The sequence below is a fragment of the Lentinus tigrinus genome (genome assembly GCF_003813185.1).
Source record: "Lentinus tigrinus ALCF2SS1-7 unplaced genomic scaffold L226scaffold_5, whole genome shotgun sequence".
NCBI lineage: Eukaryota > Fungi > Basidiomycota > Agaricomycetes > Polyporales > Polyporaceae > Lentinus > Lentinus tigrinus.
Window position 1 is genome coordinate 22,607 of NW_027137914.1, and position 12,039 is coordinate 34,645.

Genomic DNA, 12,039 nt, shown 5'->3' on the forward strand with positions numbered 1-12,039 from the left:
AGTCTCGGCCTTTGCTGTCTTCCTCGCTCAGAGAGACGCTTTCTGGGCACATCGAGCCTGGCGACACAATCATGCAGAACCTACGACAGTCTCTGACAAGTCTCATGACCACTTGACATTGCTCAAGTCAGCTGTGGATAGCCATTCCGAATTGTAGCGGCTATTCGGAATTCGGAGCCAGAGCATGAAGCTGCTCCTCCTAGTCTCGCCCCTAGCTGCCACGATATAAAACCAGGTATCTCGGGGTGCGTCGTCAATCTCATACTCTTGGCCCGTTTCTCTCGCCGTCCGCACCTTGCCTTGCTTGTATCCATTCCCAAGGAGCACCATGTTTAGACTTGCCAGCCGCACTTCGTCGGTTCGCGCCTCGGGGACACACGTACGACCCCGTTCCGTCCACACCCATGCCGTACCACCGCGGGGAGTACTCCCATCTTTGGTGCGGAACACCCCCGGGCCTTTCCCTGCCGCTTCGGGATCGGCGTCACCGACCTCTGCGCGGGGAATTGCCTCCTTGTCGCGCGCGAGCATCAACAAGATTCCGCCTGCAGAACCCTGGAGGCGGCACCCCAGTTCTGACCCAGAGACACCCAACGTGTTTACGTTCTTCGAGAAGGCAACATCGACGTGGCAGTATATCGTCGTTGACCCCCACACTTCCGAGGCCGTCATCATCGACTCCGTTCTGGACTATGACCCCGCGTCTGGCGTCATATCCACTGCCACCGCCGATGGTCTCGTGTCTTTTGTAGAGCAGAATGGCTTGAAGGTCATCAAAATTCTGTGAGCGGCCTCATATATCCTTGGTAGTCCGGGCGCCCATTGACTCCTAAATAGCGAAACGCACGCTCACGCGGATCACCTCACAGCCGCGCAGTATCTCAAACAACAACTTGGTGGGGATGTCCCCGTCTGCATCGGGCAGCGTATCAAGCAGGTTCAGGAGACCTTCGCTCCTATCTATGGACTCGAACTCTCGTCGATGGACAACGCATTTGACGCCTACCTCAAGGATAACGAGGAGTTCAACCTTGGCTCTTTGTCATGCCATGTCCTCCATCTCCCCGGACATACTCCTGATCACGTTGGCTTTGTCATTGGCAAAGCCGTGTTCACTGGGGATTCCATCTTTAATGTACGCAATGTCAAATTCGAGGGGTTGACGCCTGCTAATGATCGGCTTAGCCTGATGTAGGTACTGCACGCGCAGACTTCCCGGGAGGCAATGCGGAGACGCTCTACGCAGTAAGTTGTCATCTCCGAAGTTGTCTGTTTCAAGAAGCTAACGCACTTGTGACGTCTGCAGTCCATGCAGCGGCTTCTGTCCCTGCCCGGGGAGTACCGCCTCTATGTCGGGCATGATTACCCACAGAATCGAGATCAGACGTGCTTCTCCACCGTCGCCGATCAGCGTGCAGAGAACAAGCACGTCAAGGAGGGCACAGATGCGACATCTTTCATTCAGTGGCGGAAGGATCGCGACGCCGTCCTCGGAGCCCCTCGACTACTGCATCCCTCCCTGCAGGTCAACATCCGGGCCGGAAGGCTTCCACCCGCGGACGAGCAAGGGAGAGTCTTTCTGCGCACGCCGGTCAAGTTTGATGCCGGCGTGAAGCTCTAGTGGGTGCTCGTGTGTCGTTGTTCCATGTTCCATAATACCATTCCGTCCACCGTCTCATATCTGCCCATGGCGCTTGGAGAGCGTCCGGCGTGAACGAGCCATGTGAACACATGTTCTTTCGCTTGGGTGTTCGCTTTCGCAATCGGGGGGGGGGGGGGGGGGGGGGGGGCGGGGTCCGGCCAGTCTGCGATGGTCTCATCCCATAAGTGGCAGTGCTAAAACACAGGAAGCTTGGTGATTCGGACATGACGGCCACGCCGTCTGGCACGGTCAAGTCATGATTTCCTGGACAGTATCGCTGATCTCATGATTAATGACCGTCACCAGTAACGCCCCTTACACGCTCGCCCTATATTCACCGGCCTGTCGTGACCTAAGGGTATAAAGTGAGAGGATCCCGAGTCAGAAGCATGATGTGCGATGTACGTCCACCTCGCTAGCCCCAATCCTCCTCCGGCTTACATGCCTTTGGACATTTTGGTGAACGCCTTACCTCTCGAAATTTGGCAGCAGATCTTTACCCATGCATGTACCGATGGAGGTTACACCGGAACCTCCTTGACGCTTGTCAACAAGTTCTTCCACGGAGCATCCCATCTTGTCCGCTTCCAATCTCTCTCTTTCTCTTCACTACGGCAGATCCAGGGATTCCTCTCATACATCCGGGCCTACCAACAGAAACAACACGATTCGAAACTCCGAATACGCCATCTCCTCCTCTCCTTCCCCAACGCCATATCCGCCGAACCGCCTTCGCAAGATGACGTCGGACCCTCTCAATCCCTCAACGTATGGTACATGATGCGGCAGCAGCGCGAGCACGAAAAGGCTGCTTGGGACATGCGGTTCATGCAACTCGTCCCGAGTCTCCTCCAGCTCGCGGCGCCCCACCTCGACACTCTCGCGCTACTGCAATCCGACGCATTCGCGATCCCGTCCATACGAACTGTCCTCCCACGCTTACGCGAACTCACCCTCCTTGTGGGCATCTCGGTCACGCTCAGCGACGACCAATCCGAATTCAAACCTTCATCGACATCCCCACCAGGCACGGTGGGCGGATCGTTGCCTCCCGAAACCGGCTACGCGCACTTCACGCTGCACGCGTTGACGTCTGCGACCGCATTTCGGACCGACACGGCAGCCGTTTCTGCGCAGAATCACTCAGTCTCCCCCACCACCACATCTGCAACATCATCTCTCGGGGACCGTCCGCACGCGCGCTTCCCCGCACTAGAGCGTCTGCACATGGTCTGCGGCCGGCACCGCGACTGGACGCTACGCGAGCCGCTAGCCCACCTCATGCAGCTTGCGCCTGCGCTAACCCACCTGCGCATATCAAACACGACGTACACCCATGGCCAAGATGATTCTATCCAGGAATTTCTGCGCGACGCGCTTGGGATGCCGAGTGCTCTTGTCACGCCCGGGGACGGTGGTGACGCTAGTGGCGGTCACACGCAGGGATCGATGCTCGCGCCCTCTGCGCCCCACCAGGCCCAGAACCCACCAGGGGACGAAGTTGCGAAGTCTGCTGGTTTGCCGCAGTTGCGCCGCGCGGTGCTGCACTCTGTTCCGCCGCCGGACGGAGGGCGCTGCGGGAACACGCACAAGAACTATTGCGGGCTCGTGGGCGCGGTGCAGGCGATTGCGGACGCCTGCGAGTGCTCCGAAGATGTAAGTGTGAGGTGGATCGAGGGCGAGCGCATGAGGTGCAAGGACTGGGGACGATTGATACGGGCACAGTGGATGGACAGGATCACGGGTGGAAACGGGTGTTGGGAAGACGACGGTCTCAAACAGACGTTGGAGGGTTAACCGGGGACGGGACACTGTGGACGTTGGGCTCTGGACTTGAATTGATGGTGATACATGCCTTGCTGTCGGACTGTTCCCGATCTTTGTATCGCTTAGGGCGCTTTGCTGTTGCTGTACTCGTTGGTTTCGACATGCTATCTGTGATTGCACTGCTCTGGATGCACAATGTAGTCGAAGACAGACAATATTCGACCACGGTCCACCGCGTTTCTGTCAATTTGAAACGGTCGGCCACAGTGTAACTGTTGATGTCATTTGCGTCGGCTTCATCAACGATCACACCAACTGCAATGCACCCCAAGGCTCGACTCGAGAACAAAGAAGCCGGTGACTTTCTCCATGAACGGATGTTTCCGTCGCTCGTCGAGACATCTACGTCGGTCGCCATAGGTAGAATACGTTAATTTGCAATACGTTGCGTGCAAACAAAAGCACCATCTTATCCACATATGAATTCATCTCAGAAGTACGTGATCCCGATTCCCTTGGAGGACTCGGACTGCCTTTCTTCTCCCACTCCAGACTCGAGGACTGGTCGGACGATTATGAAGAGCCGAAGATTTCAGTTCTCGTTCGGGGAGGGGAGCCCATGAAGCTACGTACCATGGCGATCTTCGGCAAGGCTGAGCAAGTAGACTTTACTAATAGTTCAGCTGTAGACTTCGAGGGTCACGATCGCACAACATTGTTGCATCACAACGTGCAGGTCAAGTGTCGAGAGGGGAAGGCCTGCTCCGAGAAACTCCGGCTGGCTCTTCGATCAAAAAGGTGTTCTGAGTTTGAAGGTGCCTTGCTTGTGCTTCGCGTCAGGGACAATTGTGCGAGGATGTTCACCAGATGGATTGAGGCACGGCAGGCATCTGGCGTTTCGGACGGGCGAAAAGGCGAGCCATATACGCCACGCGAGGATACCTTTTGTCTCATTTCGGAGCCCAACCAGCCAAAAGGTTTCCTTTCAGCCTGAAACCTGGCCAAAAGGTAACCTCGCACGGCGAATTTTGGCCCATTGGCGCGCCTTTTGTCCCGTCCGAAACGTCGGGATGTCTGTCATGAGGCCTACATACGCTAGCCGCTTCTCTGTGGCAGCTTGTGCGTTCAATGAGGTAGGGTTGAAACTATGTGTCCTTCAGTTATACCTGTTGAGCTGCCGGTCACGGCAGGCATCATTCTTGTAGAAAGAGTTGGCATTCTCCGGTGGAAGCTGTCGGGAAAATCTCGTCAGCACACAGCCATGACACAGTTCATTACGACCCACATTCGGCCAGATTCCACTCGCGCTCATCTGGGAGAACACCGCCCTTGAGCTCCATGTCGCGTTGGATGTCTCGGAGGGCGGTATCCTAGTTGCGAACCCACGGCATATGTAGTAAAACATCAATGTGGATAACAGATGTCGTATGCGTAGAGCAACATCTATCAGTACAAGAGAACATTTGATCAGTTAGACAATAGCATCAGCGGTACCGTGACAAGCATCGCGAGGCCCATACGGGCCCGAGTACACGCCCTCAACCTGAGCAAGAGCAGATTGCAAGGAGCCTTTTGCATCATAGAGCTCCTGGCCATCAGGTATCAATGTCCTCGTACTCTTCATCTATCCCCAAATACGTCCGGATGTCCGACGCCTCAATGCCGTTCTGACGCGTGAAGTGGGAAAGCAACATAGAATAATTGTCTGCGTACGAATGGCATCAGCAAGGTCGTTGAGTACATTCGCGCATGCGACCTACCCGTCCAACGCACGGCGGCCTCCTTCGCAAGGAAGAGTGCGCGACGCTTTTCCTCGAGTTTCACGGGGTCACACGCGCCGTACGCAGCCAACTCGGTTTCTAGCTGGGCGAACTCCTTCTTCAATTTTGACAGTTCCTCGAGGGCTTGAGCGCGGTCGTCCTGGGAAAATGTCAGGCCGAAGGGCAGGACATTTGCTGCAAGCTACTCACGCTCTCAGGTCTTGATGCTTTCTCAGCCTCCAGGGCTGAACGGAGGTCGGTAACCTGATTCCGTAGCGTCGTCTGTTGCTCCCTAACAGTAGCAAGACGGTTCTGCATCTGCATGGGGCGGTCAACCGCGAGTCTTTGGACAACTGTTGGGGGAAAGACGGACAATTGCACCTCGTTGTGACGGGAAGCTCCAGAAGACTGGATATATGTGCATATAATCAGTCCGAACCCCCGTGCAAAGAGACGTTACTCACAATTAGATGATCCAATCTTGTCCATCTGCACGAGCCCATCGTCTACCAGCGATTGCAACACTTCCTTTACCGATTGCGATACTGGGGATGCCAAGTTGTGGATGTTGATGCGAGTAGGAAGCCCAGTGCTCACCGATCCCCTTCATCTTGGGCGCCATCTTCTCCAACTCTTTGAGCTATTATATCGATCATTTCCTCCGTATATGCATGTCTCGAGGCTCTGATACGCCTACCTGGAAGAAGTCTTTCTGTGTCCCAGGCTCAGTAAGTTATACCCGATACGCCGACTCAAGTACTCACCGTTTCATGGAATATCTCGAGCAGCTTCACGCGCTTTTCTTCTGCGGAAAGTCCTCGCGGAGCCTAGGGGCACGCTCGAGGTTAGATGAGGTAGGCACGACAACTGCTGGCTTGACGCACCATGTCTACGCACTAGAAACCAGGGAGGATGCTGGAGGTATGAGAGAGAGAAGTCAGTCGAGGATCCGCTTGCACGAATGCGGATGCCCTCAGCTTCCATCGAAGAAGCAACATCAAAACTCTAAGCAAGAGCCAGCTTCTTGCCGCGGAACCGAACAAGCACTCACGGGAAGCACCTTGCTTATCGTCGGGCTATAGCAGCCCTTCCGGCGGTACAGAAAGAGCGAACGCGAATTAATAGGCAAACCTGGGGTCTACATATACATCGGCCACCGACAAGAGAGAGCAAAGACGATGGGCAACGATTACATTGGAGATGGAGGGAGGGAGGTGAGCATGTGAGGAAGGATGCAGGATGCAGGATGCGTGACGGTGATGCGATAATGCGCGATACGCAAGATGGCGCAGCGTTCGTGGAGACGAGCAGGGGCTGGGTGCAAAGCGCAAACAACAGCGTAGACGGCATACTGTGAGACAACGAGACAGGAACGCGGGAGCAGTGAGCGACGAGAAGCGGGAACCAGGCAGAAAGATGGCGCGGGTAAGACGGAGGCTGACGGAAGGTATGAAAGAGGGATGATGAGTGTCTGCGAGGGAGAATCGTCCGGTAGATCAGAAGGATGGGGTGGGACGAGAGGCAAGGGATGACTTGAGCGATGTATGTAACACGGAGCAGCATGATGCCCCATTTTGCATTAGCTGGTGGATATAGCAAAGTCGACTCTGGTGAGCCGAGGTAGACGTACAAGAACCACATAAACAAGAGATGGTGGTGACTACCGGAGGACCTCGAGACGCTGGTCGCTCGACGGATAGCGGTATGCAACGAATTCGGGGTCCTGGTCCACGAGCTCGGCGATGTTCTTCTTCGATGCAACCGACATCCTCGGCGCATTGCTGCTGTGGGCAGATCCGGGGCCACTGAAGCCGTTGTAGCTCTGCTCGTCCCGCTGCTCAGAGGTGGACGATCTATAGGGGTTGTAGTCCAGCGGTTCCACAGAACCGTTGGCTGTGCTGTTGGTGAACACCTGTGAGTCCCTGTCGACCTCCACAGACTTCTTGCCAAAGAGGGACGCGAGCCCAAACTTGCTCCGCCGCTGCTTCGGCTTATGCGGTGTGGTCAAAGATCGCTTGCCCGCCTGCGTAGCGCCCCATTGTGTCAGCGCGGGGCTTGACGCGCCGAACTCCGAGTACTTCTCCTCCGCCAGGAACGGAGGCACGTTGAGTTGGCCTCGCGCATAGGGGCTACGGCTAGGGAGAGTCTGCACGGCCGGATGCGGTGTCGAAGCCATGCCACCAAATGACTGCCGCCTGGTCTCCTGGGTTCGGAATGGCGCCTGCGGGGGCAAGAGGCCGCGACCGGTGGATGGCGTCTGGAGCAGGTCATACATGGTTTGAGGCCGTGCATCGGGCATGGGGTGTGACGGGAACTCGACACCGGCATCGCCAGGCAACGGCGGCAACGACTTGTCACGACTGACCATGACCACGGACTGTGGACGGTTAGGAGGAGAGGCACCAGGCGTCGCCGGCCCAAGGCTAGACAAGGTCCTTGACGAGCTGTGCGTCGTCCGTCCGCGGCCGTCGAGCTCATTCTCGTTGGAAGGACCAAGCTCGAGGGCAGATATACGGTGATCTGGGACAACGTCTTGCACGACCTGTTCCTTTTGACTGTCGCTGTTGAGCTGCGTCTCAGGAACAGGGTAGCGGGAAGACGTCGGCGAAGGCAGGGCACTGGAGGGCGCAGTGGGCGGTGAGGGAGCCCATTGAGATTGCGAGAATTGGTTAGGTGAGACTGAAGAAAGCAGCGATGGTGTAGAGACGTGCCGTCTCGATCCGCCTTCACGGTCGACTAAGTAGGACAGCGGTGGTGGTGGTGCAAGAGGCATGTCGTCCTCATGCCTGTCAACGGAGCGTGATACACTGGCGCCCTTGCCAGCAGCTTTGGAGTGGCCAGTGACCAACTTCCATATCTTCTTGAACCCGTTCTTCTTCTTGGTGGTAGCAGGCACAGAAGACGCAGGCGGCTCCGGCGAAGTGACCGCCCGAGGCCATGACTGCGACGCCCTCAACGTCGGTGTGTTGCTGCTGATATCGATAGCTGACGGGTGAGCAGCGAAGTAGGCTTGCTCTTGCTGCAATGCCACGCTACGGGGAAGTGTGAGCAAGAGACACCAAAGAGAAGTTGCTGAAACCTACTGCATATCAATCATGCTGCCAGACGGTGCCATACTGTCACGACTATGCCAGGCTGCACTGAGGTTCTTGAAGCCGAAGAAGCGGGATCGTCTAGGGGACGCGGAACCGAGGCTCTGCATGTCCGAGAAGGACGCTTGGGATTGGGCACGCAACAACGTTTGCGGGCGATCACCACCAACAGTGAGCACGCTGCTCGGGCGAGGCGAGAACGACTGTGAGTACCGCGAGTCCCGGGGATTAGAGAAAAAGCCGCTGTCCACTTGCGGCAGTGGGCTGGCGAGTGGCATCGAGTAGACCGACGCGACGTCCGCCGCGGACCGCGAGCTTCGCGACGATTTGCGCGCACGACTCCGCTCGCGCCTCTCCTCTTTCCGCTTGCGCTCCCGCTCCTCCTTCTCCTCCTTACGAAGGTCTACATGCTCCACGATCATTCCATTCTCGAGCAGCGTGACTTCCCGCGAATGACCTTGGACCGGGCCAGACGAAGAGGGCACCGCGGCAACACGTGGAGACTTGATGCGCAACACACCCGTATCGTCCGTAGGCTGCGAACTGCTGCCAAGCTCGTAGGCAGATCGGCGAAGCTGTGAGAAGGTGTCTCGCATCTTCTCGTCCAGCAAGCGAGACTCGCGCAGCGCCCGTGCACGGGCCAGAGCATCCGCCTCGAGGAGGGAACGTTGCGACTTGACATACTGATCGAGGGTCTGTTGGCGGGACGACGGTTCCTTGGGGTTCTGTACACATGTAAGGAGGTAGGGCAAAGAGAGATGGGCAAAAATGACGCACGATACTGAGCCAGAACTTCAGGTTCTCCTCCGTGAGTTTCCCACCCTTAGCCCGTGGACGAGAGTGATTGTCCGACGACGCATGACCTGACGCCTCTTCCTCCGCTTCTCTCCTGCACAGATCCTCGTAGAGAACGTCGCTCTCTCTCTCCCACACTCCAGGACTTGTAACGTCTACATCCGCCATGTCTTGGTCACGCATCGCACACTCCACGCAAATCTCCTCCTTGGGCACTTGCGGCGGGGAGAATGAAGGCTGCATAGCAGGCGCGGTGGAAGGAGTGATGTACGTAGGGTGCTGTGCGTACGCTCGGGGTTTCGGGGAAATAGGAATCTGCATGGTGGTGGGGTTATACGTGGGTCCAGCGGAGAGGGGTACGATGGGCGACATCCCAGATGCACTAGGACCAGCGCCGATGCCGCCTGCCGGAAGCGAAGGATGGCGAGGTGAGGACGCCGCACCAGACGACACGACAGGTGTACTTGGACCTGCACCAGGTGGGAGGGACAGGTTCACATTGCTTGGAGAGCCTGGAACATTGGAATCGTACTGATCACCACTGGGTCTGACACTTGACAACCGCTGGCCCATGTCTGTAGACTGAGGAGGTAGGTCCGCGTATGACCTTCGTAGATCCGCAGGAGGCTCGTTTGATAGTCCGTTTGCAGCCGGAGAGTCTGGGAAGGAGCTGTTGACAGGAGTCTTACCGGCCGCTGGCGAAGTGAGCTCGGCGCCGGAAGCCTGCGCCTCGAGGACAGCGGTATCCAGTGGGCCACTATGTGTAGCGGGGTCCCATCCTTCCACTGGTTCTGCAGTGATATTCTCGCCAATCCAGGCTTTCTGCGGAGGCGATGTACCCGGGGCGTGCGTCTTGTCATAACTGGCTCGCAGGGCTGCTGTCATGCCCGCGTCGATTGCGGGGTCAAAGCCGCCAGGTCGTGAACGAGCCGAGATGGGGGTCTTGAGAGAAGTAGGTCTTGGATAACGGTCGTCGCTATAGTCAAATTCGTTCAAGGAGAGTCTCTGGGAGTAGCTGTTGGAATGGGTGTGACCGGTGGGATTCGGCGAGACGAGCCCCATGGCGACCTCGTTGAGAGGCGCGCCAGAGTCTGGCGAAGGATGATGTACGGCGGTCGCCATGCTCTCCAGGTCAAGACTCCTTGAGCGAGTGCGCCAGGAGTGCGCCCGCGAGGAATGGGGAAAATGAGGCGGACAAGGTGGGTTGATGGGCGTGAAGGGAGGGCGGAGAACACAGCCCGGCGGATGAAATTACGTCTACGCCACAAAGGAGCTCACCAAGTCACCAGCGTTCGACTCGGTGTCGCTGCTGTACCGTTGTGCGTGAAAGCGAGCCTGAAGAGCTCGTCGTCGTCGAAGGTGGTGGACAGGAAAGCTTAGGGAAGCGGGGACTGTGACCGCGGGGTCCTGCCTGGAGCCCCGCCTGTTTGGTATTTGCGGTGTTTGCCGGAGCCTATGTACCTCGACTCTCGAGTTAGGCGACGGCTCGAACGGTTCTGAGCATTTCCCCAGTGTCTCCACATCTCTGATTACCAGAGTCTCGAATGCGAGTGCATTCTACATCATCGAGCAGCTGACACCAACTAGTGACTAGATAAATTTCGATAGACCAACCCACAAGGTACAACTCTGACTTGTGTCTACGGTACGAATGACGGGAGTGCTCCAGTAGTCTGCAATATGAGCTCAACTACTTCCGATACCTAGTAGATTCAAAGTCAGCTTCGACAGGCTTCTGGGGTACCGAAGTCAAACGCGTACCAGAGGACACCCTTGCGGCTTCGCCTCATCTTGCGTTGAAGCTGTAACATACCGTACAGCAGAGCCTCCGCTGTCGGAGGACAACCGGGAACGTAGATATCAACCGGGACAATACCTGTCATCCCGACATGACAATCAGTCATCCATGATTGCAGCTCGAAGGATGCAATACTCACGGTCACATCCCCGCACGACGGAGTAAGAGTAGTGGTAGTATCCACCACCATTCGCGCAGGAGCCCATGGAGATCACCCATCCTATGCGACGAGATACCACACGGTCAGCATATGTAGATGATGCGGTACAGAAGGGCCGGAAACGCACGAGGCTCGGGCATCTGGTCGTACACCTTGCGAAGGGCAGGGGCCATCTTGTTCGTCAGAGTGCCCGCGACAATCATGATGTCGGACTGCCTAGGACTGGCACGGAAGACAACACCCAGACGGTCCTGGTCGTACCGGGCGGCAGCCATGTGCATCATCTCGACGGCGCAGCAGGCGAGACCTGTATGGGAGGAAATAGGAGACATGATTGAGCGGAGAGGTTGGCGAAGATCGCTGTGTCACGCACCGAAAGTCATGGGCCACATAGATCCCTGTCGTGCCCAATTCGCGATCTTGTCCAGCGTCGAGAGGACATACTCCGCACGGTTCGAGGGAGTCTCCAAGCTCAGTTGGTTGGAACCACGCTTCGCAATTTGGGTGATAGGTACGGCAGGGTCGGTCGAGCTAGTGGGTACGGTTGAAGGCGACGAGACAGACTGTGATGAATGTATCTTGCGGCATGCTTATGTCGAATGTCGACGATTTATAAGAAACCTCGAAGATACAACAGAAACCCACAGGAGCGTACCGTAGACACCAACTTGGGGTCGCAAAGCAGCTCGCCGACCAGCGTTCGCAACTGAGAGCATACTGTCAGAAAAGAAAGCGTCGAAAAGCAAGTGTTAGGTGGACACGCACGAGCTGAGCTGAAAATAGGGAGCGACATGGTGGCGGAGGGGGGCAAAGTCTCGACGTGAGCAGTGTTGTGCTCGCCGTCGGTGACGATGGCGGAACCTGTTTGCTAAGCGCACATTCTGATTGGCCAGTCGGGCCAAAGCTCGTCCCGGGCGTCTCCGGCATGCCTCTCAAGTCGCTCTATTCGAACCCCGTGTCGGTCATGGCTATATTCAAAGGCACTCTACGTAACTCGTACATGCGCATGTTATGGCAAACATAGA

General features: G+C 56.7%; 5 protein-coding genes across 5 annotated transcripts; 2 read left to right on the plus strand and 3 right to left on the minus strand.

Moving 5' to 3' along the window:
- The first annotated feature begins 42 nt into the window (after window positions 1-42).
- On the plus strand, window positions 43-1,672 carry L226DRAFT_531437 (Metallo-hydrolase/oxidoreductase). Its single transcript, XM_067680084.1, has 4 exons — window positions 43-783; window positions 838-1,135; window positions 1,186-1,245; window positions 1,307-1,672. Exons 1-4 carry the CDS (start codon window positions 329-331, stop codon window positions 1,619-1,621), a joined length of 1,128 nt encoding a protein of 375 aa, XP_067538626.1. The 5' UTR covers window positions 43-328; the 3' UTR covers window positions 1,622-1,672.
- Window positions 1,673-1,809: 137 nt separating this feature from the next.
- On the plus strand, window positions 1,810-3,633 carry L226DRAFT_502352 (uncharacterized protein). Its single transcript, XM_067677877.1, has 2 exons — window positions 1,810-2,043; window positions 2,135-3,633. Exons 1-2 carry the CDS (start codon window positions 2,032-2,034, stop codon window positions 3,437-3,439), a joined length of 1,317 nt encoding a protein of 438 aa, XP_067538627.1. The 5' UTR covers window positions 1,810-2,031; the 3' UTR covers window positions 3,440-3,633.
- Window positions 3,634-4,827: 1,194 nt separating this feature from the next.
- L226DRAFT_480635 (meiotic nuclear division protein 1) lies at window positions 4,828-6,076 on the minus strand. The gene is made up of 9 exons (XM_067676893.1): window positions 6,054-6,076; window positions 5,934-5,996; window positions 5,867-5,881; window positions 5,767-5,809; window positions 5,634-5,714; window positions 5,543-5,577; window positions 5,380-5,487; window positions 5,170-5,329; window positions 4,828-5,114 (listed from the first exon to the last, which is right to left on the minus strand). Exons 1-9 carry the CDS (start codon window positions 6,054-6,056, stop codon window positions 5,005-5,007), a joined length of 618 nt encoding a protein of 205 aa, XP_067538628.1. The 5' UTR covers window positions 6,057-6,076; the 3' UTR covers window positions 4,828-5,004.
- Window positions 6,077-6,829: 753 nt separating this feature from the next.
- L226DRAFT_567756 (uncharacterized protein) lies at window positions 6,830-10,178 on the minus strand (the record flags this gene model as incomplete). The annotated part of the gene is made up of 3 exons (XM_067684074.1): window positions 6,830-8,201; window positions 8,253-8,986; window positions 9,039-10,178. 3 exons carry the CDS (start codon window positions 10,176-10,178, stop codon window positions 6,830-6,832), a joined length of 3,246 nt encoding a protein of 1,081 aa, XP_067538629.1.
- A 384-nt stretch (window positions 10,179-10,562) lies between these two features.
- Window positions 10,563-11,807, minus strand: L226DRAFT_610060 (NADH-ubiquinone oxidoreductase 20 kDa subunit; the record flags this gene model as incomplete). The annotated part of the gene is made up of 7 exons (XM_067686118.1): window positions 10,563-10,759; window positions 10,818-10,932; window positions 10,994-11,074; window positions 11,142-11,321; window positions 11,388-11,603; window positions 11,670-11,720; window positions 11,780-11,807. The coding sequence occupies 7 exons, from the start codon at window positions 11,805-11,807 to the stop codon at window positions 10,747-10,749; spliced, it is 684 nt and encodes a 227-aa protein (XP_067538630.1). The 3' UTR covers window positions 10,563-10,746.
- Window positions 11,808-12,039: the final 232 nt, after the last annotated feature.